The sequence below is a fragment of the Entelurus aequoreus genome, linkage group LG03, assembly GCF_033978785.1.
Source record: "Entelurus aequoreus isolate RoL-2023_Sb linkage group LG03, RoL_Eaeq_v1.1, whole genome shotgun sequence".
NCBI lineage: Eukaryota > Metazoa > Chordata > Actinopteri > Syngnathiformes > Syngnathidae > Entelurus > Entelurus aequoreus.
In genome coordinates this window covers 30,077,440-30,101,531 of record NC_084733.1, presented here as the reverse complement: position 1 = coordinate 30,101,531, position 24,092 = coordinate 30,077,440, and the positions used below count along the sequence as shown (strand labels likewise).

Below are 24,092 nucleotides of genomic sequence, written 5' to 3'. Positions count from 1 at the left end.
TTAATTAGATTATCCAAAAAAATAGTGCTCGATACCGTGGTAGAGCGTAATATGTATGTGTGGGAAAAATCACAAGACTATTTAATCTCTACAGGCCTGTTTCATGAGGGGTTTCCTCAATCATCAGGAGATTTTAATAGAAGCATTCACATACCATGGTTTATATAGGGCACAGAACGGGTGGGTACAGGCAGGCGTAGGGGCATGGTGATTGGCTCATGTGTTACCTAGGAGGTGTTTCCTTCTGTGACGGCATGCTGATACAATTTCGCTGCGCTTGTTGAGGGATGACAGGTCTGGACGGTATATAATAAACAGTTTCTCTTTTAAGCATAGGTTGCATCTTTTATTACCACTGTTGTAAGGTGTGCTGGATGCAAGAATTTGCCATGTTATTGAATATTCAACATTATTGTCTTTGATTCCAAATGTGTTTGCTGAGTTCTGTAGTGTTCCGCAGGCTTTTGCTTCTGAAAGAAGCCTTGTGATTGTTCCATCTGGTTTTGAATTATCCCTCAGTTAATCCTACATATGTGTCGGATGTGTTAATGTCCTTGCGTGTTACCTTTGCTTGGTAAACGACTGATGGTTGTAAGCACCCCCCGTTGAGAGGGCAATCAGGTTTCTTGCGGCAGTTACAGCCTTTGTCGGTTTTGGAGTCGTTCTGCCTGGTGGTGGACGGCTCCTTTTCAATTGCTTTGTTGTGGTTTGAAATGATTTGTCGTATGTTGTTCATGCAGCTGTAGCTCAATTCAATGTTGTTCTTGTTGAATACTTTTCTTAGGGTGTTGCCTTTGGGGAAGTGTTTGTCGATCAGAGTGAGGAATTTGTGGCCAATATTAGTTGAGACGTTTTTACTGTATGGGGGGTTGTACCAGATAATGTGGTTTCGTTTTCTGCTCCTTTTTGGTTGGTTTCCTGGCGTGGGTTCGTAGGTGAGGGTGAAGTTGTATCCGCTTTCATCAAGTGCTTTTTGGTACGGGGGGGTTGCTTTGTCGAATTCAGCTTTGCTAGATGACAGCATCGATAGTCTTTTATTAATTCCGGTGGGTATTCTTTTCGTGGTGGTGGGTGGGTGGTTGCTGTCATGGTGCATGTATTGGAGTGTTGTGTTGGGTTTTGTGAATGGTTGGTAGCTGTTATTCCTCAGGTTGAAAGTGACGTAGAGGAAGTTGACGGTTTGCTTGTTGGCTTCAATCGTGATCCGTAGGCCGTTCTTTTTGAAGATTTGGCATATGCGCTTCTTGGTATTCTCACTGCTCCTTGGCGAGGCGCGACACACTGCCAGTCCGTCATCACGGTAAATACCAAGGTTCAAGTTGAGGCTAGCGAGCTGGGAGAGGAGGAAACTCCCAACAAGTTTGCACGTTTCTGCTCCGTCAAAACTCCCCATAGTGACGTCGAATGTTAAATTGTTCTTTTTTTGCCATGGTGTACCGTTGCGGATGAGTATGGAGTTCTTTGCGTGGATGACGATGTTTCTTTCGTTGCCTGTGATTGAGTCGTAGTCCGAGGCAAAGTCTAGTGCTTGAGTCAGTAGGTCTTGCGTGATGGAAGGGTAAAATTCTTCGACATCGAAGGAGATAAAGTTGTGCTGTTGTTTGTCTTGGATGTTGCTGAACCATTTGATTACTGCTGCTGTATTTCTCCATTGGTTGAGTGATTTTTGTGTTGATTCTGTCCAGGATTATTTTGCTGATTTTTCCTATTTAGGATTTAGTTGGGTTTATTAGTCGGCATGATGGGTTATTTGCGAAGTTGGGTTTGTGGTCCTTCAATGTGATGAAGGCTTCCTTGTTGGCTGTAGCGTCCACCCTGTCCTCGATGTCCAGTTCAGCCGCGATCCGTTTGTTTTCCAGGTGGATGTTCTCTAAAGTGTTGGGTTGTGCTTTTTTGTATGATTTGGTGATGCTTCTGTCCAGTAAAGTGTTATGTTCTTGTATGTTCATTCTGTAGAAATTTGTGGTTTTATCGGCGGCTATGATGAGGTTGCTTACTTTCTTGATGCGCTCCGTGTCATTTTTCAGCTTGGTGAGGAGTGGGTTGCGGACTGGCTTGAATTTGACTGATTGTATCATTTTGAGCATGTTGTTCTCAAAATCCTTTAGTTCCTCAACTGTGGGTGGGTTCTTGGTAGATTTGAATCCGTAAGTTTTCTTTTGTGTTCCTTTTGTTTCAGGGTGGAGGAAAAACTGTGCTTTCCACCGCATCCTTCTTAGGAAGTGTCCCGTCTTTTCTATGAGCCTTAGCTTGTAGTCATTCTGCGCGGGTATGGGAATGTTCTTCGTGGAGTAGTCGATGTTGAATTTTTCTATTTCTGATTGTCGTACAGTGCTCAACAAATGTGAATTTGGAGCGGAATATATGTCTTAATTAGATTATCCCAAAAAATAGTGCTCGATACCGTGTGTATGTGTGGGAAAAATCACAAGACTATTTCATCTCTACAGGCAGGCGTAGGGGCGTGGTGATCACCACGCCCCTACGCCTGCCTGTACCCACCCGTTCTGTGCCCTATATAAACCATGGTATGTGAATGCTTCTATTAAAATCTCCTGATGATTGAGGAAACCCCTCATGAAACAGGCCTGTAGAGATGAAATAGTCTTGTGATTTTTCCCACACATACATATATATATATATATATATATATATATATATATATATATATATATATATATATATATATATATATATATATATATATATATATATATATATATATATATATATATATATATATATATATATATATATATATATATATATATATATATATATATATATATATATATATATGTGTGTGTGTGTGTGTGTATATACATGCAATTTAAAATACACACAAAAAAGTTGCTATATTAATAGTACCGTATTTTTCGGATTATAAATCACAGTTTTTTTCATAGTTTGGGGTGCGATTTATACTCCGTAGCGATTTATGTGTGAAATTATTAACACTTTACCGTAAAATATCAAATAATATTATTTATCTCATTCCTGTAAGAGACGAGGCAAATGTCAGCAATCGTTACACACACGTCAGCAATCGTCACACACACGTCAGCAATCGTCACACACACGTCAGCAATCGTCACACACACGTCAACCAATAAACATTTGGCGGGGGGTGGGTCATGGCAGACGTGCATTGTGGGTCATGGGATGCTACCTGCTACTACGTCCATAGCTATAAAAATTGATCATTTCAACATTGGCGGTAACTTATAAAAACTGAGAAGGGCTGAACAAAAATGGCACCGAAAAGGAAATCATATACTGCAGATTACAAGCTGGACGTAGTGAAATATGCAGCAGAAAACGGCAAGAAGAAGCGGCGCATACTTTTGGAGTTTGCAGAGTTGTTTATAAGCGACACCAATGAAGAAGATTTCATGGGATTTAGCGATTAGGAGTGACAGATTGTTTGGTAAACGTATAGCATGTTCTATATGTTATAGTTATTTGAATGACTCTTACCATAATATGTTACGTTAACATACCAGGCACGTTCTCAGTTGGTTATTTATGCGTCATATAACGTACACTTATTCAGCCTGTTGTTCACTATTCTTTATTTATTTTAAATTGCCTTTCAAATGTCTATTCTTGGTGTTGGATTTTATCAAATAAATTTCCCCCAAAAATGCGACTTATACTCGAGTGCGACGTTTATATGTTTTTTTCCTTCTTTATTATGCATTTTCGGCCGGTGCGACGTATACTCCGGAGCGATTTATAATCCGAAAAATACGGTAATATAAAGCACAACATTGGGAAAAAGAACAACTGCGCCGACTGCTGGATCTTTTGCTGCACCTTTTTGCCCCTATTGCAGAGTCACTGGTTTATCCTAATAAATAAATAAAGAGAAACAAATGCTTTTTGTGTGAGTATATCATGAATGTGTTTTTTATTTATTTATAGGTTTGACCAAGCGAGATGCACAGCTGACTGCAAGTCAGAAATACCTTGCTATCAGGTATGTGACTCAGATATGTTTTTACTAACTTTTATGCTTGATGCTCATTTAACAAAAGGGGACCAGGCCCTCTTTAGTTGATACAACTGTGTATTCATTGTATGTTTTGTATTCATGAAGCTGCTCATTACTTGTGCGCAATGGGCAACTGGCAGGGTTCTCCCTCCCCAAACTAATGAGACAGAGAGGCTGCAAAAGTTCAGCAAGAACCTAAGAAGTAGGTCAGGGAATTAATATGTGACAACATTTAAACAGAGTACATATTACAAACAGTGGGAGTGTTCTTTGACATGTAAGGACTGGATGCAGGTTTAGGTTTGAAACTTCATCAGGTATTCTATATGGACAAAAGTATTGGGGCACAACCCACTCTTCTCAGAAGACTGTGGGAATTTGTTTCAGTTCATCCATTGTTAAGGTCAGAGGTGACAGATGTTGGAACTGAGCTGCAAGTTAGCCTTGTAGCTTGTCACAAAGTGATGGAAAAAAGGCCTTAGTTCCAAAAACTGTTCCCACAAAGTTTGAAGCATATTATGGTTAGGGGTGTCACGATACCATATTGATATCGGTTTGATAACGGCAAAAAAACAAGTATTGGATTATATCGGCTTGCATTTAAAATCGTCCATGCAAGCGCTCCGATACGAGCAGTCCTGCAGCACGTTTACTTCTGCAAAGCCTGACAGCCAGGTTATCATTGTATTTTAGTGAAGTCATTTACAAAACACGATAGGCTATATGCTTCTAGGAGCTAGCAGCTACACAACATACATAGTAAGTGTCCTTAATCAAACAATATTGCAACATTTATCAATAAAACAAGTATCAAATAATTATATTTGCACATTACCTACAGATAAAAAGTCTCCAAGACAGAAGCGTATTAGAAAATATCCAGTTACAAATATGTCCACATCATTCAATTTACTCATGAGCTTAAATTTATGAATCTTTGTGGCCACTGGGTGTCGCCAAAAAGAACAATTAACGCTCCACTTCAATTCAACAGCATAAGTCCATTCCAAACGGTTAATAATAAATAGGTTAGTGTTTTTTCATTCATTGTTCTCTGTTTGAGTAATTTCACTTGATCAAACCATTTTTGATATTGCACACTACAGAATAATACTCAGTGGCCTAGTGGTTAGCGTGTCCGCCCTGTGATCGGTATGTTGTGAGTTCAAATCCCGGCCGAGTCATACCAAAGACTATAAAAATGGGAACCGTTACCTCCCTGCTGGGCACTCAGCATTAAGGGTTGGAATTGGGGGTTAAATCACTAAAAATGATTCCCGCTGCTCACTGCTCCCCTCACCTCCCAGGGGGTGAACAAGGGGATGGGTCTAATGCAGAGGACACATTTCACCACACCTAGTGTGTGTGTGACAATCATTGGTACTTTACTTTGACTCAAAACTCCAGTATCGGTACATTTTGGAAGTAAAAATGTTGTATGAGGACACCCATAATAATGACGTTTCACAGGAAAATAAGGGATCTCATCCAAACCCTGATTAAGTAATCAATTGTGTATAGCCTCAATGTCATTGGAAATGCCAAGAAGTACACGCCTACTAATATACTAATACTAACACTAAAATTGGCCTTAGTGTGTGAATGTGAGTGTGAATGTTGTCTGTCTATCTGCGTTGGCCCTGCGATGAGCTGGCGACTTGTCCAGGGTGTACCCCGCCTACCGCCCGAATGCAGTTGAGATAGGCTCCAGCGCCCCCCGCAACCCCGAAAGGGACACGCGGTAGGAAATGGATGGATAATATCAATATACTAATATATTGCTTGTGTCTTGCCCTCTAGGCGGATGCCCAGCCTACTGGAGTATCTCAGCTACAACTGCAACTTCATGGGCATCCTGGCGGGACCCACCTGCTCCTACAACGACTACATGGCTTTCATCGAGGGCACGTGCTACCAGCCGCGGCACCAGGAGAACGCCAACGGCAAAGAGAACGGGAAACACAAGCAGAGTGAACCCTCACCCAAGGTATATGCGGTGACTTCTTAGGTGGAGAAATGGTACAAAAACAAGATATGTACAGTGGTAGTATAGTAGACCCCCACCTTATCAATACATGGTTTTATATTACAACTTAAATAGAAAGTGGTTTGATTGGGTTATCAGCATGGGGGAAAAAGTGCTGCAGCTATAAATCCACTAGAGGGCGCAGTCATCCTGGCCATTTTTTCAGCAGAAAGATATAATGCTGTGAACTGTATGCCTGGAATTGTACAGAGGCATGTTATAGTGTTTAGAGCAGTGGTTCTCAAACTTTGTTTCACCAAGTGCCACCTCAGTAAACACTTGACTTTCCAAGTACTACCATTATGACCAATTAAAAAATACAGTAGTGTAGTAGACCTGAATATTCCTAAAAGACAAGGCACAGGTTTTATTTAACAATTATATTTAATATTGTGGGCCACTGTAACATTACACACAGTTTGAACAATAACACTGTGTTTGAATATTTCATTAAGTGATCCTCAGCGCAGCACTAGATGGAGCCTGCGTACCACTAATGATACATGTGACACAGTTTGAGATTCTCTGGTTTAGAGTATTGAAAATAAACATTTTTATAATTTTATGGGTGGGGATCTACTGTATGTCCATGTTCAGTGCAAGTGTCATGCAGTGTAAACAAATTACTGTCAATGAGAATATGATTTTACTTGGATATTACTACTAGGATATAATAAAAATGTGAGGGAATAAATAAGACCAATTAAAATAGAGGCCTGGCCCACAACTCTACAAAGACTCCTACAAAAAGGTGTTTTTGCAGTTGTGCTTAAAGCAGCAGCAGCAGCAGAGGAAATGCTCCTTGTATACTGACCATTGGTACGAGGACCACTAAGGTTGCGCAATTAAATGATGTATGATATAAGTTATGGCGATAGAGCTGGTAATACTATTGTGATATCAGGATAATGCATGTTGATGGTACATTCTATCTGCTGTGTCCCACAAATTTGACAGCGGCAAGCGAACAAAGGCGTCCTCAACGCATTGTAGCATCCTCCCTAGTGGCTAATGCCCCATCCACTGTGCGGTTTGTAAATCACCAATCCTCGCCCTCCATGGCGTCAAACTTACAAGTTATCTTATCATTGGAGGACTAGAGCAGTGGTTCTCAACCTTTTTTCAGTGATGTACCCCCTGTGAATTTTTTTCAGATTCAAGTACCCCCTAATCAGAGCAAAGCATTTTTGGTAGAAAAAAAGAGATAAAGAAGTAAAATACAGCACTATGTCATCAGTTTCTGATTTATTAAATTGTATAACAGTGCAAAATATTGCTCATTTGCAGTGGTCTTTCTTGAACTATTTGGGAAAAAAAGATAGGTTTTATTTATATTTATAAAGGATTTTTGAATTGTTGCTATTTTTAGAATATTTAAAAAAAATCTCATGTACCCCTTGGCACACCTTCAAGTACCCGTAGGGGTACGCATACCACCATTTGAGTTTGATTGATTGATTGAGACTTTTATTAGTAGGTTGCACAGTGAAGTACGTATTCCGTACAATTGACCACTAAATGGTAACACCCGAATAAGTTTTTCAACTTGTTTAAGTCGGGGTCCACTTAAATTGATTCATGATACAGATATATACTATCAGATATATACTATCATCATAATACAGTCATCACACAAGATAATCACATTTAATTATTTACATTATTTACAATCACTGGACTAGAGGACAAGGAAGAGCTAAACATGCTACACTGGACACTGCAGGAGGATACAAAAAACCGCTAGGCTTTTGAATGGGGATCGATACAAATCTCGAAAGTAACAATACCAAGTATAGTATCGGTATACTGTTGAAACTAGAACGAATAAATCAATTTTATTTTTTTTAATCACAAAACCGATTTTTGGTATTTTTTTATTGTTTACAAACTCAGGACATAAAAGCAAATAGTAGTTTTTGTTTAGTTATTTTGCACTATTGACTTTATTATACATTTTGAATGTAACAAAATGGAATAAAGATGTAATTTAAATAGTAATTGTTATTGTTGGATTACAGTTATGGTCAAAAATTGTAATCATTTAATGATCATGAAAATTTTAGGTATGAACATTATGACCAATACTGCCCCTGTAGCTACTTAGTATTGGATTGATACCCACGTTTCTAGTATCACCCATAACTAATTTAAAGTATCCAATTAACAGAAGAATAAGTGTTTATTACATTTTAAAAGAAGTGTCAATAGAAGCATGTTACAACAGAAAGTAACCAGATATTAACAGTAAATTAGCACATATATTATTATAGTTTTGAGAAAAAAATACAACTGGAAATGACGCAGTATGTTATTGTATACATCAGCAGCTAAATTAGGCACCCTTGTAACCTGTTATCATTTATATGCCAAATAATATATTGTGATATATATCGTTGTAGCAAGAGGCTCCTATCTATATCGCGATTTTAGGTCATATCGACAATCCTTAAGTGTATCCCTGGTAGTGCTTAGGAAGACCAGACATTTGGAAACAAATATTTATACAAAACATATACAGTACATAAATAAGCGCACAAATACAAATATGTTGACCAATTATTAAATGTAACTAAATTCAAATGACCTTTGACGAAATGTAAACGTTTACTTTGTTCGTCATAATACAAGTCACATATTTTAAGGAATGGCAATCAAAGGTGGCAAAGGTGATGGTACTTGCAAAGCCAAAATATTTTTGAGGCGTTCCTTATTGGTGTAAAAACATTTTACAACTCCTGATAAAGACAATCTGGTAAATAAATGTTCACTCCGCTGCTTTATTTGTTGACAATAATATGTCTTTGTGCACTGTTTTCCCCTTACTATTAAGCACAGCCCTGTTTTATTGACAATCTTTGACTATCAGTCTTGCTCTGTTGAATAGACACTCTATATTCATAGGCAGGACAATCCATCCTATTTACTTGATTTTCCTTAGGAAAAGCTACAGTATGTTAACAGTGCTTAGAACAGTAATTATGTATTTGCTTCGTAACATACTGCATAAAACACTCATTACTGGGTTGTGTTTGTTTACTTTTTTAATGGAAATAATCTTATTCTTTGTCGTTTAGGATGATGTCATCTCTAAGCTGTGTACATGCGCCGTTTCGCTGGGCATCTATTTGTCCTTGTGCAAGCTGATCCCAGTGGAGCGGTCCATAGACGACGACTTCATTACCAACACGCCCTTTTACATACAAGTGGTCTACCTTTATTTGGCCATGCTGGCTCTCAGACCCAAGTACTACTTTGTCTGGACGCTGGGTGAGTTGGATCACTGCTTAAAGCACTATGTGAATTGCACACAAATGTTGATATTGGAGCTCCCCCTGGTGATGACATTGCAAACTGCATCCTCTGATTCACACCTAATGCAATAAAGTATCCTCCTCTTTTGTATTCATTTGTATGTTTCCACCTGTGCAGCTGATGCTATCAACAATGCAGCAGGATTTGGCTTCAACGGCTACAACAAAGATGGCTCCCCGCGCTGGGACCTGATTTCCAACCTCAGAATTTTGGACATTGAGGTTAAATTGACTTAAGTCTTTGTGAAGACACATTATTTCACTTTTTTTGAATGGCTGTCTGACCATTTGTATTTTGGGGGGGTTTAGTTTGCTACCAGTTTCAAGCTGTTCCTTGACAACTGGAACATCCAGACAGCTCTCTGGCTCAAAAGGTAAATGCAAACTGGATGGATTATTGTTCCATGCTCATAGTCATATTCTTACCAGAAGTGTCTTTTGTCCTGCAGGGTATGTTATGAGCGCTGTCCCGTCAACCCCACTGCCGCCACCTTCCTACTGTCAGCCATGTGGCACGGCGTGTATCCTGGCTACTACATAACCTTCCTCACTGGCACTGCCATGACCATGGCGGCACGTGCAGTAAGTTCCCCACCCCTTAAATACATTTGACAACATTACAACAGTCATCCACCTGCACAGTCCATTGACATTCAATCCAAAAAATGTGCTTTAGGTAGACCGCTAAATGCCTCTCGTAAAATAAGATTACCGTATTTTTCGGACTATAAGTCGCAGTTTTTTTCATAGTTTGGCCAGGGGTGCGACTTATACTCAGTAGCGACTTATGTGTGAAATTATTAACACATTACCGTAAAATATCACATAATATTATTTAGCTCATTCACGTAAGAGACTAGACGTATAAGATTTCATTGGATTTAGCGATTAGGAGTGACAGATTGTTTGGTAAACGTATAGCATGTTCTATATGTTACAGTTATTTGAATGACTCTTTCCATAATATGTTACGTTAACATACCAGGCACGTTCTCAGTTGGTTATTTATGCGTCATTAACGTACACTTATTCAGCCTGTTGTTCACTATTCTTTATTTATTTTAAATTGCCTTTAAAATTCTTGGTGTTGGGTTTTATCAAATAAATTTCCCCAAAAAATGCGACTTATACTCCAGTGCGACTTATATATGTTTTTTTCCCTTCTTTATTATGCATTTTCAGCCGGTGCGACTTATACTCCGGAGCGACTTATAGTCCGAAAAATACGGTAATTTCATACGGGACACAATTAAATATAAATATATAAAATTGTATTTTTTAAATAATGAATAATACAACAGAAACTACCCTTTAATTAGTGAGAGATAATTAGGGTGTCCCGATCCGATATAAATATTGGTTCGATATCACCATCTTGCATCTAAAATCTCCGATACAAGCAGTCCTGCAGTGCATTCACTTTTGCAACGCCAGTTAACTAAATGTCTAAATGTCCTTTTTTAATAATGTCATAATTTTTATGAATTATTATGGCCATTAGGTGTCTCCAAAAAAAATAAAAAATTACCACTGTACTTCAACTTAAAGACAGCATAAGTCCATTCCAGACGGCTATTATTAAATAGGTTAGTGTTATTCTCTGTTCGACAACTTTTATGTTATCAAGCCTGTTCTAATATTCCACACTACAAAATAATAAAAGTAGCTGTGATTTGTACTGATATCATAGCCGATCAATATCAGTATTAACCAATACTCAAGGCTCTAATATCTGTATCTTATTGCAAGTGAAAATTTTGTCGGGACACCACAAGCTATACTACATTGAATAATAACATTTTAATACATATGTTATACTGTATATTATTTTATAATGTTTATTATAAACTAATAATTTGATTAGCTAACAAATTTTTATAAAATATTTATAAAAATATGTAAAATATTACATAACATTATTAAAAATAATTCATACAAATAAACACCTTATATCTATTTTCTGTTTTGTCATAATTATGGCCCCATGTTGCACATTGCTGCCACCTACAGGACACATTTGTTTTGTTTACCTAAAGAAGTGGCGAGTGTAATAAATACAATAATTAAGTGATGTGGTTGTTTAAGGAAATGTTGCAGTTATTTGTGGGTTTTTCAAATCCCGGCCGGGTCATACCAAAGACTATAAAAATGGGACCCATTACCTCCCTGCTTGGCACTCATTATCAAGGGTTGGAATTGGGGGTTAAATCACCAAAAATTATTCCCGGGCGCGGCTACGCTGCTGCCCACTGCTCCCCTCACCTCCCAGGGGGTGATCAAGGGGATGGGTCAAATGCAGAGGACAAATTTCACCACACCTAGTGTGTGTGTGACAATCATTGATACTTTAACTTTAACTTTAACTTTTCATTTTCCTGTGTAAAGATGCAGTTTGTTTCCCACAGCTACTTAGCAAACCAATTACACACCACAAAACATACCTTTTAAGGAGTGTGTCTCCTGTCTTTTGAATGAAGTAGACATGTGGATATTGTACGTTTACTATTTAAAATATGTATCAATATGTTTGGATAACAGGTTGTTTCCCTTTACTTCCAGGTAAGACACAACATCAGACCTCACTTCCTGGTCTCTGACTCGTACAAGCGCATCTATGATGTCATCACGTGGGCGTGGACTCAAGTTGCCATCAGTTACACAGTGGTGCCGTTTGTCCTACTCACTGTGGGACCCTCGCTCAAATTCTACAGGTATGAAATTAATGCAGAGCAAGCGCCAATTACTGCTTTTATTACAGTAATTAAGTCAGCTTATAATGTGGGAATTACTGTAATATCAGCCAAAAGAATGAAGTTACTGCTCACGCAGCGGCGATATGAGCGCAGTTCCCCCTCGCCAGGCCGCTGCAGTTAACAGAACATTTTAATGAGCTAGAAGAATCAATGAGGAGGAAATAAAAAGCCCGAACATGGCTCGGCCACTGTTATGGTATGCACGTCTGGTAATATGCAGTGTCACTCCGAAGGAAGGCTGCCGTTAAATTGCTTGGTGGCACAGCAACACAAAAACATCATTTACTCATTAACACATCACACAGGTTTGATTAGTTCTGCACCAATAACATCAAGTCCAGACATGATTAAATGGCTTTTAGCTTGGCTTAGTACACTAACATGAACAAATTATTATTACACTACACTACAAAATATACAAAATCTAATCATGTTTTCTTCTTTTAAATTCAAATATAATTAAGTATTACATTAGGTGTTTGTTAGTAAGTGCAACAATAGATTGAACCACTATTTTTTTTTTCATGTGCAGGTTCATATATCAGAATACCGCACAAGTTCAGACTAAGAGACCAATTAAAGGCTTGGGAAGTTTTCGCAGTGCATTTGCTGATTTGATGATGTTAAGAAATTAAGAAAAACATCTTGTAATATTTTACTATGCGTGTAGCTACGAAAAACACTAACATATTTATTAATAACCGTTTGGCATGGACTTGTACTCGCATTAAAGGCCTACTGAAATGAAATTTTATTTTTTAAACGGGGATAGCAGGTCCATTCTATGTGTCATACTTGATCATTTCGCGATATTGCCATATTTTTGCTGAAAGGATTTAGTAGAGAACATCGACGATAAAATTTGCAACTTTTGGTCGCTGATAAAAAAAGCCTTGCCTGTACCGGAAGTAGCGTGACGTCACAGGTTGTGGAGCGCCTCACATCTGCACATTGTTTACAATCATGGCCACCAGCAGCGAGAGCAATTCGGACCGAGAAAGCGACGATTACCCCATTAATTTGAGCGAGGATGAAAGATTTGTGGATGAGGAAAGTGAGAGTGAAGGACTATAGGGCAGTGGAAGCGATTCAAATAGGGAAGATGCTGTGAGAGGCGGGTGGGACCTGATATTCAGCTGGGAATGACTAAAACAGTAAATAAACACTATACATATATATACTCTATTAGCCACAACACAACCAGGCTTATATTTAATATGCCACAAATTAATGCACATAACAAACACCTCCCCCCTCCCGTCCATATAACCCACCAATACAACTCAAACACCTGCACAACACACTCAATCCCACAGCCCAAAGTACCGTTCACCTCCGTAAAGTTCATACAGCACATATATTTCCCCAAAGTTACGTACGTGACATGCACATAGCGGCACGCACGTACGGGCAAGCGATCAAATGTTTGGAAGCCAAAGCTGCGTACTCACGGTAGTGCGTCTGCTAGCCAACTCAAAGTCCTCCTGGTTGTGTTGCTGTAGCCAGCCGCTAATACACTGATCCCACCTACAGCTTTTTTCTTTGCTGTCTTCATTGTTCATTAAACAACTTGCAAAAGATTCACCAACAAAGATGTCCAGAATACTGTGGAATTTTGCGATTAAAACAGACGACTTAATAGCTGGCCACAATGGTGTCCCAATATGTTCAACGCGCAAACGTCATCGTACCGAGACGTTTTCAGCAGAATATTTCGCGGGAAATTTAAAATTGCACTTCACTAATCTAACCCGGCTGTATTGGCATGTGTTGCAATGTTAAGATTTCATCATTGATATATAAACTATCAGACTGCGTGGTCGGTAGTAGTGGGTTTCAGTAGGCCTTTAAGTTAAACTGGAGTTGTACATTTTTTGTTGGACGACACCTAGTGGTCACAGTAATTATTTAAAGCAGCACTAAGTATCTTTTCAACTGTCATAAAATATTTTCATAACTTTTGGGATGATACATGGACTTTCAACTAGTTGAATGACACCTCTGTCATGGCCTGAGGGAGTCTGTATCGCTTTTACTGGCACTTAGCGACATTGAGGAGGTGGCAGAAACCCTGCCACACAAAAAACTAGAAATGTAATGACTTGTTTTAGGGCATACGTAACTCCCCCCTTCCCCATTTGTTAAGAAGACGGAAGTGCAATTACTACTATCATGACCTGATAGTAGTAAGCAAAACGACCAAAGAAACGAAAAGTTTTGCCTGACGAGACAAAAAAAACAAAAAAAATAGTTTTCCTAGATAAAAAGAACTGGATCAACATTGCCTCGGCTTTCACTCGCTGACATGAGCTCAAAGATGAGAGATTTCAGACAAATGCTGCCCTGGCTCTGTTCCTGCTAAACTAGTAAGTGAATGTTAGCTATCGGAAATTTGCGTGGGAGCAACAAATAGGCACGAGCTTGATAGTTTGCAGTTCCGCACTACTTCCTTAAAAAAAACTCTCCCTCCAGTGTTTCTTTGCTTCGGACCTGCATTCACCCGATACATTCTTGGTTGTAGAGTCATGTTTGTAGCGCAATTCAAGTTCATTTCTTGCTATTTAACATCAGCATAGTCATTAGAGACGTAATATTTGTAATCTGTCCTCATATTACAGCGGACATCATGTCAGTTTGACGCTACATGTGCTAGTCCTGATGGGAAATGTGGTCTTCTTCTGGCAAAACTCTACCGCTTTGGTTCACAAGTGCCGCCAAAATCAACCAAAACTGAAAGTTCTTAAGTTTGGCTTTAAATGGAGCTTATAACTAGACAAGGTTTACTCAAATATTAAACTGGGCTACAGAGCTAAACCTTTAGCACACATGGGCCAGTCAGACCACACATCCCTGCTACTCATCCCAGCATACACCCCCACCCGGATAAGTGCTCCCACCACAACAAAGTCCATCAAAACCTGGCCTGAAGGTGCCACTGAAAAGCTACAAGACTGCTTTGACACCACTGCGTGGGAGGTCTTTGTAGACGAGGACCTGGAGAAATACACATCAGGAGTACTGGGCTACATAAAACACTGCACAGACTCTGTTACTGTGGATAAGCGCGTCCGAGTCTATTCCAACACAAAGCCATGGATGACGAGAGAGGTGCAGAGGCTGCTGAGGGAGAGGGACACCGTGTTCAGATCTGGCGACGGGCACTACAGCACTGCCAGAGCCAGCCTGAAGCGTGGTAGCAGGGAGGCTAAGGAGGACTACAAAACAAAGATTGAGGACTGCTTCCAAAGCAACGACTCCAGGAGGGTATGGCAGGGGGTCCAGCACATGACCAACTACAGGCCCAGCAACCTCCCGGCCGGCAGGGGAGACCCCCGGCTGGCAGAGGAGCTGAACTCCTTCTACGCCCGCTTTGAGGTAACACCATCGGAAGCAGTCACACTTCACTCAGTAGCAACACCTCACCCAACAGCCACACCTCAATCAGCAGTCACACCTCACTCGGCAGACCACAGCAGCCTCACCCTTTCAGTGACGGAACACGAGGTCAGACGCACACTGAAAGCCGTGAACCCGAGGAAGGCTGCGGGACCGGACGGCGTCTCCGGACGGGTGCTGAGAGACTGCGCTGATCAGCTGGCTGGTGTCCTCACCGACATCTTCAACCGGTCCCTGTCCCAGGCCACCGTCCCATCCTGCCTGAAAACCTCCACCATCATCCCGGTCCCCAAAAAGAAAAACACTGTCAGCTGTCTGAACGACTACCGGCCAGTGGCACTCACTTCCATCACAATGAAGTGTTTCGAGAGACTGGTCCGGACCCACATCCTCTCATCCCTACCGCCCGCAATGGACCCCCATCAGTTTGCCTACCGAGCCAACAGGTCTACGGAGGACGCCATCGCTACGGCTCTCCACTCCGCCATGTCCCACATGGAGGGGGGGGGGAGCTATGTACGGCTGCTCTTTGTAGACTTCAGCTCTGCATTTGATACCATCTTACCTGACAGACTGGTGACCAAGCTAGCAGACCTCGGAATATCCAACCCCACCTGTCTCTGGATTAAAGACTTCCTGACTGACCGCCATCAGAGGGTGAGGATGGGTACCCACACCTCCACAGCCCTCAGCCTCAGCACCGGCTCACCTCAGGCTGCGTGCTGAGCCCCCTGCTCTACTCACTCTACACCCACGACTTCACAGCCACAATCACATCATAAAGTTTGCCGATGACACAACGGTGGTGGGCTGCATCTCTGGGGTCGACGAGACGGCATACCGGGACGAGGTGGAGCAGCTGGCAGTGTTGAGCAGGGTGAACAACCTGAAGCTGAACCAGCTCAAGACCCAGGAAGTGATCTTGGACAGCAGGAGGAGAAAAACTACCATACAGCCCCTGTACATCGACGGGGGCTGTGTGGAAAGAGTCTCATCCCTACGCTTCCTGGGAGTTCACCTGGATGAGGACCTGTCCTGGAGGACCAACACCACAGCCATCGTCAAGAGGGCACAGCAGAGGCTCTACTTCTTGAGAGTACTCAGGAATCTCCACCTGAGACAGGATCTGCTGGTGTCCTTCTACCGCTGTTCTGTGGAGAGCATCCTCACATACTGCATCTGCGTATGGTTCTGCAGCTGCACAGCAGCAGAGAGGAAAGCTCTCCAGAGGGTCGTCAACTCGGCCCAAAAAATCCTCGGGTGCCCCTTCCCCTCCCTGGAATAACTGTATAACTCCCGCTGCCTGAAGAAGGCAGCCAACATACTCAAGGACCCATCCCACCCCGGCAACAGCCACTTCGATCGGCTGCCTTCCGGCAGACGTTTCAGAACCATGCGAACCCGCACAAATAGACTCAGGAACAGTTTCTACCCCCGGGCCATAACTGCACTAAACGCAGCTAAATTGTAAAAAGAACAAAAAACAAAAACTCCCTCACGTGCAACATAAGGAAGCCACCGGTCAATCACGATCCAGGACTGTGCAATCAGCGATTACATGCCAACTGGACAATATTTATCATATTTATTCACACAATTAATCCACAATAAAAAGCCTGCACAGCATAGGAGGTAGGAAATGCTGACTCCCACCCCCTTAGCACACTGGGATTCAGCATTACTCCTCTCTAGTCACTTTATACTTTTTACTGTCTCGTTTTCTTTTACATTGCCTCCTAGAGTGGTCTTAGGCCACATTGTATATTGCATATTGTGTATATTGTGTTGTTTTTGTATATTGTGTGGTTTCTTCTTTTTAAAAAAAAATGCAAAGCACCTCAGGGAAGCAATCTAAATTCCGTTGGACATGTACCTGTACATGCACAATGACAATAAAGATCATTCATTCATTCATTCATTCATTCATTCATAACACAATAGGTTGAATGATGAGAACACTTGTTACTGGATACTTTCTGAAACACTTCTGCCTTGGAGACTTTGTATCTATAAGTAGATATGTCCGATAATGGCTTTTTTGCCAATATCCGATATTCCGATATTGTCAAACTCTTAATTACCGATACCGATATACAGGTATACAGTCGTGGAATTAGCACATTATTATGCCTAATTTTGTTGTGATGCCCCGCTGGATGCATTAAACAATGTAACAAGGTTTTCCAAAATAAATCAACTGAAGTTATGGAAAAAAATGCCAACATGGCACTGCCATATTTATTATTGAAGTCACAAAGTGCATTATTTTTTTTTTACATGCCTCAAAACAGCAGCTTGGAATTTGGGACATGCTCTCTCTGAGAGAGCATGAAAAGGTTGAGGTGGGTGGGGTTGGGGGCGGAGGGTTTGAAGTGGGGGATGTATATTGTAGCGTCACGGAAGAGTTAGTGCTGCAAGGGGTTCTGGGTATTTGTTCTGTTGTGTTTATGTTGTGTTACGGTGCGGATGTTCTCCCGAAATGTGTTTGTCATTCTTGTTTGGTGTGGGTTCACAGTGTGGCGCATATTTGTAACAGTGTTAAAGTTGTTTATACGTCCACCCTCAGTGTGACCTGTATGGCTGTTGATCAAATATGCGTTGCATTCACTTGTGTGTGTGAAAAGCTGTAGATATTAAGTGACTGGGCCGGCACGCAAAGGCAGTGCCTTTAAGGTTTATTGGTGCTCTGTACTTCTCCCTACTTCCGTGTACACAGCGGCGTTTTAAAAAGTCATAAATATTACTTTTTGAAACCGATACCGATAATTTCCGATATTACATTTTAAAGCATTTATCGGCCGATAATATCGGCAGTCCGATATTATCGGACATCCCTATCTATAAGTAATATGCAGCTCTAATTATTTTTTTACTTTTTATATTGACAAATGTCTGCTACATTGTTAAATAAAGGACTTTTGTGTATGTCTAGCTTGTGTGCTACTGTGTGCTTAGCTGTAGCTGCTGGCGCGTAGCGGCCTATTGCCTACCATGTTTACCTTTTGTAAATGACTTGACTAAAAAGAAAAGACAAACCTTGTGTGCTTATTGGAGAACATTTAGGTGTTGACTGTCCAGCTCTGCACAAGTATACACATTGCAGGAATGCTTGTATCGGAGTGTTTAGATGCACGCTGATATAATCGTATACAAACAGATATCCAATATCAATATTGGACCGGGACACCCCTAGTGAGAGTCTACAGCAGGGGTGTCAAAGTCAAATGGACGGAGGGCCAAATAAAAAATTTAGCTACAAGCCGAGGGCCGGACTGTTCGAATGTTCATTGAAAAATTTTTAAATGACGCATATAGTCTAATTGAACCTACTGAAAACCTAACAAATATATTCCAATATGATCAGATAAATAAAGCAATATTTTCTTATGGCTCTGTCAGTAATCTTTAATTTTCAACAGACACAAAAGACAAATTTCCTTTATATAAAAATCCCCATAACATGAACATTAAATGAAAGAAACCGGTATTCAAGGCACCATCAGTAGCCTATATTTTCTATTTTAGCAAAAGTGGGCTAAATTTACTTCAAAGAAAAAAACAATAATAGCAATTTTCTATCATCCACTCAACTGAAATATTTTTAAAATATAATTAAATTGAAATACAATAAAATAAAGTGCAAAAATCTATAAATCAAAAACAACACTTTGTTTAAGGAGAAGTAACATGCAGTGAAAACAAATATTAAACTTTAACTTTTAAACTTGAATTGAGTAAAAACTCTAAATATGTGATTGCACAGTAATGTTCACATTAAACCCCCCTCCTCCCTCCGTGGGAGGGAGGCGAGTTGGGTGCCCGAAACCCCCCGCTGGTTTCGGCCCGCCCCTTGGCGCGCGTGGCACGGCGGGCTCCGCGACCCGACGGCTGGCCCTCGTGGCTTGACGGCGGGCGCGTCCCGACGGGCCGCGCGTAGGGGTCAAACGCAGAAGTCTCAGGGCCTCGCGGTGAGGGGGTGGCCTGCGGGTTTCGGCCCGCTTGACCCCCCCGCTCCGCTTGGCGCGCGCGGCACATGACGGGTTCCGCCACCGACGCTCGGGCTGCAGCCCGACGGTGGTGCGGGCCCGGCGGTGACACGCGGTTTGGGGAAACAAAGCAGAAGTCTCAGGGCCTCGGGGCCGGGTTTCGGCCCGCCCCCTTGGCGCGCGTGGCACGGCGGGCTCCGCGACTGACGGCCGGGCTGCAGCCCTTCGGCCGGCAGGCGCGTCCCGGCGGGCCGCTCGCCCCCTTTCGGAACCTTGGACCGGCATCCGCTTGGTGCGTGTAAAAGATCTGCGGTCTGCGGGCCGGTTCTAATAATAAATCAAGATCATCCCAAGGGCCGTAAAAAACCTTCTCGCGGGCCGGATATGGCCCGCGGGCCTTGACTCTGACATATGTGGTCTACAGTATATAAGAGTTTCACTTTTTTTTATAACTACTGAAACAAATGAACTTTTCGAAGATAATCTAAGTTATTGAGGTGCACCTGAATTGATTGTGTTTCTTCCAGGGCTGTCAAAAACAAGTTACCTCATGTGATTATTAAAAAAAAATTATCTCATTAATTATGTAAAATTTCGAAGTAAAAATGCATTTGTGTCCAAATATCAAGTTCTTTTTTTTTTTAGCTTGATTTAAATTATGCAACCGTGTGAGTAATTATGATTCATCCAAATTTAAAGTGTAATTAATAACATTAGTAACATGTGTATTTAAAGACATTGTGGAGGGACTATAAAGAAATATATTCAAAAAACAAATTCATGACCCCTTCTGCAGTACCTCTGTTAAAGACCTCTGCTTGAAAGTATCTTTAAAACTAGTTGTCTTAAGTTCTGCTCAATACGGTAATGATGTCAGTCACCCATCAAACTTCCTGTGCTTGATGTGTGTGCGCAGGTCCTGGTATTTCTGCTTACACCTCCTGTGTCTGCTGGTGGCCCTGGCCCTGCCGGTGCGATCGCGGCGCCGCGAAGGGAAAGGTCAGCAGGAGAGCACGCCGCAGCTGGTGGACGGCGGCGCCTCAAACAACTGCAGCCAGAAAGACAAAACCACATGAGTCTGAGGAGAAGCGGCATTAGTGAGACAAACTGGAGACCATTGAGAGCTTGGGGGAGCGTGGAGAGTCTGTTTTCCCGACCAGAAACCAAATATCGGACGCGCTGGGAACGAACCCGATATACTTCCAGTAACAAAGGAGGACCGGAGCGATCGTGGTTACATTACATTTTATGGAGATAAACTGAATTCCAAGCTGCCTTAAACCCTCTATGTACCTGGCAGGTACCAACAGCTCGTACAAAAAAAGAGTATGTGGAGGGTTTTTGTCATTGTCTGGAAACCTTTATCATCAGCTGCCAACTTTTAAACAGGCCTTAGGATCCTCCAAATGTTGACGGGCGTCCACATAACGATAATAAGTGTTTTGTATTTAGATGTTTGTGATGACACTATTCTCAGAGTTCATAGAAAAAGGCCCAAAGAGGAAACCTGATCTCGTCCTGTCTCCAGTGGTGGAAACGTCTCGCCCATTTTTTTTTTTTTCTTGACAGACTTTATCGCCGTCCAATATATGTGTGTATCAAAGAGAGATGTTTAACTTCCCATGTTTTTTTTCTTCCTTTTGGGGGATACATTGGCTTTTTCTGATTTAACATGCTCCTACTTTTCCAACCCTAAACCACGGCAACATGTACAATGGATATAAGACGTTTCACATCATGTACAGACAAAACTACAGTGATCTAATCACGCTATGTCCCATTAACTTAAACGCTCCCTATTTAATAGCAGCCCTAATTATCAAACTGAACGGGAAATAAAGTGTTCTAAATGGGTGCACATGGAGGCTATAAGTGCAATTTTATTATGGAAATTCTGTGTAAAAAGAGGCAAGCTGTTGAGGTAACTTATTTTTTTTTTACGTTGAGGTGCATTTACTGTACGGCGTGTATAACACGCTGGTTTTCTTTGTTTTTGTTCACTTTAAACCTTTGGGAAAGATCATCCTGTTTATTATAACACACGCCCTGTGAATCCAGGTTGCTAAAACATATCTTTTAAACAGGCAGGGGGCCGTTCAAGATTCACATATACGCTTTGTGACCTCGGTGCGTTTGTAAAAATAACAAAGCAGCCAAGTTTTTTCTTTTCTTTTTGAGACGGTCTAACATTTGCATATTCCTGCCATAATTGTGCGTGTCTGTGTCAGTGTTCATGTGGTTTGTACGTTACGTTAATGTGGTCAACTATATTTGTAGCCCTGTAAAAAGGTGAGCACCTATATGAGATAAAGAAAAGGGACGCCATTCTTTCTGGAACATTTAAGAACATGATTGCACTGCATGGCCACCAAAACCAGCAGATCAATGCAAACTGCTCCATATGTCCAAAGTGCCAAATCATTGAATGGCGCATTTTTTTTTTTCTTTCATTGTGTGTATGTGTGCATGTGCGCCTGCTTGTGTGTGTGTGCGTGGGCGAGTGTGTGCTGGTGTAACATAACGGTTATTTTTGTGTCAGAAGGAAATTTATTGAAAGATTTGTATGACAGTTCATTAAAATTCTGATTTATGTGGCAAAAATAAAGAGAGGTTATTTTTAAACACCAACACTCATTTGAAGTTTATCAAAGTACTGAAATATGAAAGTAAGTTGGGGATTGTTTATCAAACTTTAATTTTCCATGCACAGTGGGGCCTCCATAGACTGTAAGTAATATTTAGTGGAGTTAATAAAGCCAAGAACTAACATAGAAGGTTTATGGAGCAACGCTACAGGAGGAAGGGGATTCATATGGCTGCATTATTGGTGGTTTACCTGACACAGGAAACTGGAAAAATTGGGGGGTTACACTATCTACTTCAGTTGCCAGATGGCAGTTTTGTGGCAATTCCAAATTTTCTACGTAGATAGCGCTTTCCATCATTTTCAGCAAACCGCATTGCAAAATGATAACCCCCCTTTTCCTGTCATGGGAGATCCACCCAGGAACGGGGCAATATAATTTCCTTCCCTACCGCAGTGGTCTTTTATAGGTACTAATTGTATTACTGAGCAGCCAGATGCTTTTCTATGTCTTGTATTCTATGGTTATCATCGCTTTTTTGTCTTTACCATCACTGTGGTGACAAAAAACAGCAAAACCTCTGGAGATATGTGCTTACTCTGCTATGAATATCATGGGAGGGTCCTACTCTATATTTGATCAATTAATAGATTAATTCAATGTTAATTGTTTATTTCAAAACAATAGTGGAAGAGCATAAAAGTTCGGACAATATTATGCAAAAGTATATTTACTTTTTATTTAAAACATTATATAAAAATGATCTTTGTCAGTAAAAGTGCACTTATTTAAGTATAAAAAAATATATACATACAGTAAGTCGCTTAAGTCCAACCTATTTTACCTTGATGAGCCTTGTAAATTATTTTTATTTTATTCATCACTAGGTTTTGATATGTTTTTTATCATAAACGTTTTTTCTCTCTTGCTGGCTGAATGAACATTATCAGATAAGGTTTGACCCCAAACATATTGTAGCCCCAAAAACTGTGTGGTTTGTTTTGTTTATTATCAATTTATGGACCGCATTATTTATTTCAATACATTTTGAATAATTGGAAGGTGTGAGGACTGACATTGAAGAAAAACAACATTAGCGATCCATTTCTACCGCTTGTCCCTCTTGGGGTAAATACATATTCAAATTAAATACAGTTGTCCCTCGCCAAAATTATTCACTATTCATATATTCACTATTTTGTGGAATTTCTTTTAAAATGGGTAGCTACATATACTTTTATTTATCCTACAATAGGGAAATCTTATGGGTTGCGGTGCATTTTTTTTTTAGCAAACAGTAACAGAAGTAAAATGTAATGAAAAACTAAAAATTGGTAATATATTCTTGGCTTAAATAAAGCATTTCCAAGCATAAAAAATAGCTAAATGAATTAAAATAATCAATACTACAGTATTATTGGCCACTGGATGAGACCAAACCAATCAGAGTGGGCTGATCAGTATTGTGGCCACTGATTGGCTCAGCCTCAGCCAGCATTATAGTGATTTAATTGTAAAGATGTAAGGCTTTCATAATGGTAAACTTTTCGGGTGTCTGCAAACATAGTTTTCTATGCTCTTGCTATGAACAATATATTTATTATTAATCATTTGTACAGTGATAAACGAAGGACTACAGTATTATTTTTATTTATTTTAATATTTTTTTTATTGCGATTGTTTTAGCTTTATTTTCATATATTTCAAGGTTATGTTTTTAGTGTCAACACATATGTTCATGGCAGGGTTTTATCAATATTAAATACTGTAACATTGCCCGAGCAATGTAAGCAGTAAAGCAGTAGATGGAGCTATTGATTAAAAAGTAAAAGTCTTGCGTAGCATGAAGTCATTGGAGTGCCATAAAAAAAAGATTTTATTTTTATTTCATGTGAGCTTGTATTCAACAACATTCTGCATATTAAATGAGTGGCTTTGAACACATTCTAGTGTACAACAAAGCACTTGGGGGCGAGGCTTATATGACGTCATGGAGCGGCCCTAAATAATTCTAAAATGAAACATTTTTAAATATTATTAT

At 40.5% G+C, this 24,092-nt stretch overlaps 1 protein-coding gene across 1 annotated transcript in view; it reads left to right on the top strand.

Moving 5' to 3' along the window:
• Positions 1 to 22,094, top strand: part of mboat2a (membrane bound O-acyltransferase domain containing 2a) — a 144,967-nt gene extending 122,873 nt beyond the window's left edge. The window contains exons 6-13 of the mRNA XM_062041587.1: positions 3,925 to 3,979; positions 5,795 to 5,981; positions 9,095 to 9,287; positions 9,450 to 9,553; positions 9,641 to 9,705; positions 9,781 to 9,913; positions 11,891 to 12,042; positions 20,383 to 22,094. Of these exons, the coding sequence (XP_061897571.1) occupies positions 3,925 to 3,979; positions 5,795 to 5,981; positions 9,095 to 9,287; positions 9,450 to 9,553; positions 9,641 to 9,705; positions 9,781 to 9,913; positions 11,891 to 12,042; positions 20,383 to 20,542 (1,049 nt within the window). The 3' untranslated portion in view covers positions 20,543 to 22,094. The remainder of the gene's footprint in view (positions 1 to 3,924; positions 3,980 to 5,794; positions 5,982 to 9,094; positions 9,288 to 9,449; positions 9,554 to 9,640; positions 9,706 to 9,780; positions 9,914 to 11,890; positions 12,043 to 20,382) is intronic.
• The last annotated feature ends 1,998 nt before the right edge of the window (positions 22,095 to 24,092 follow it).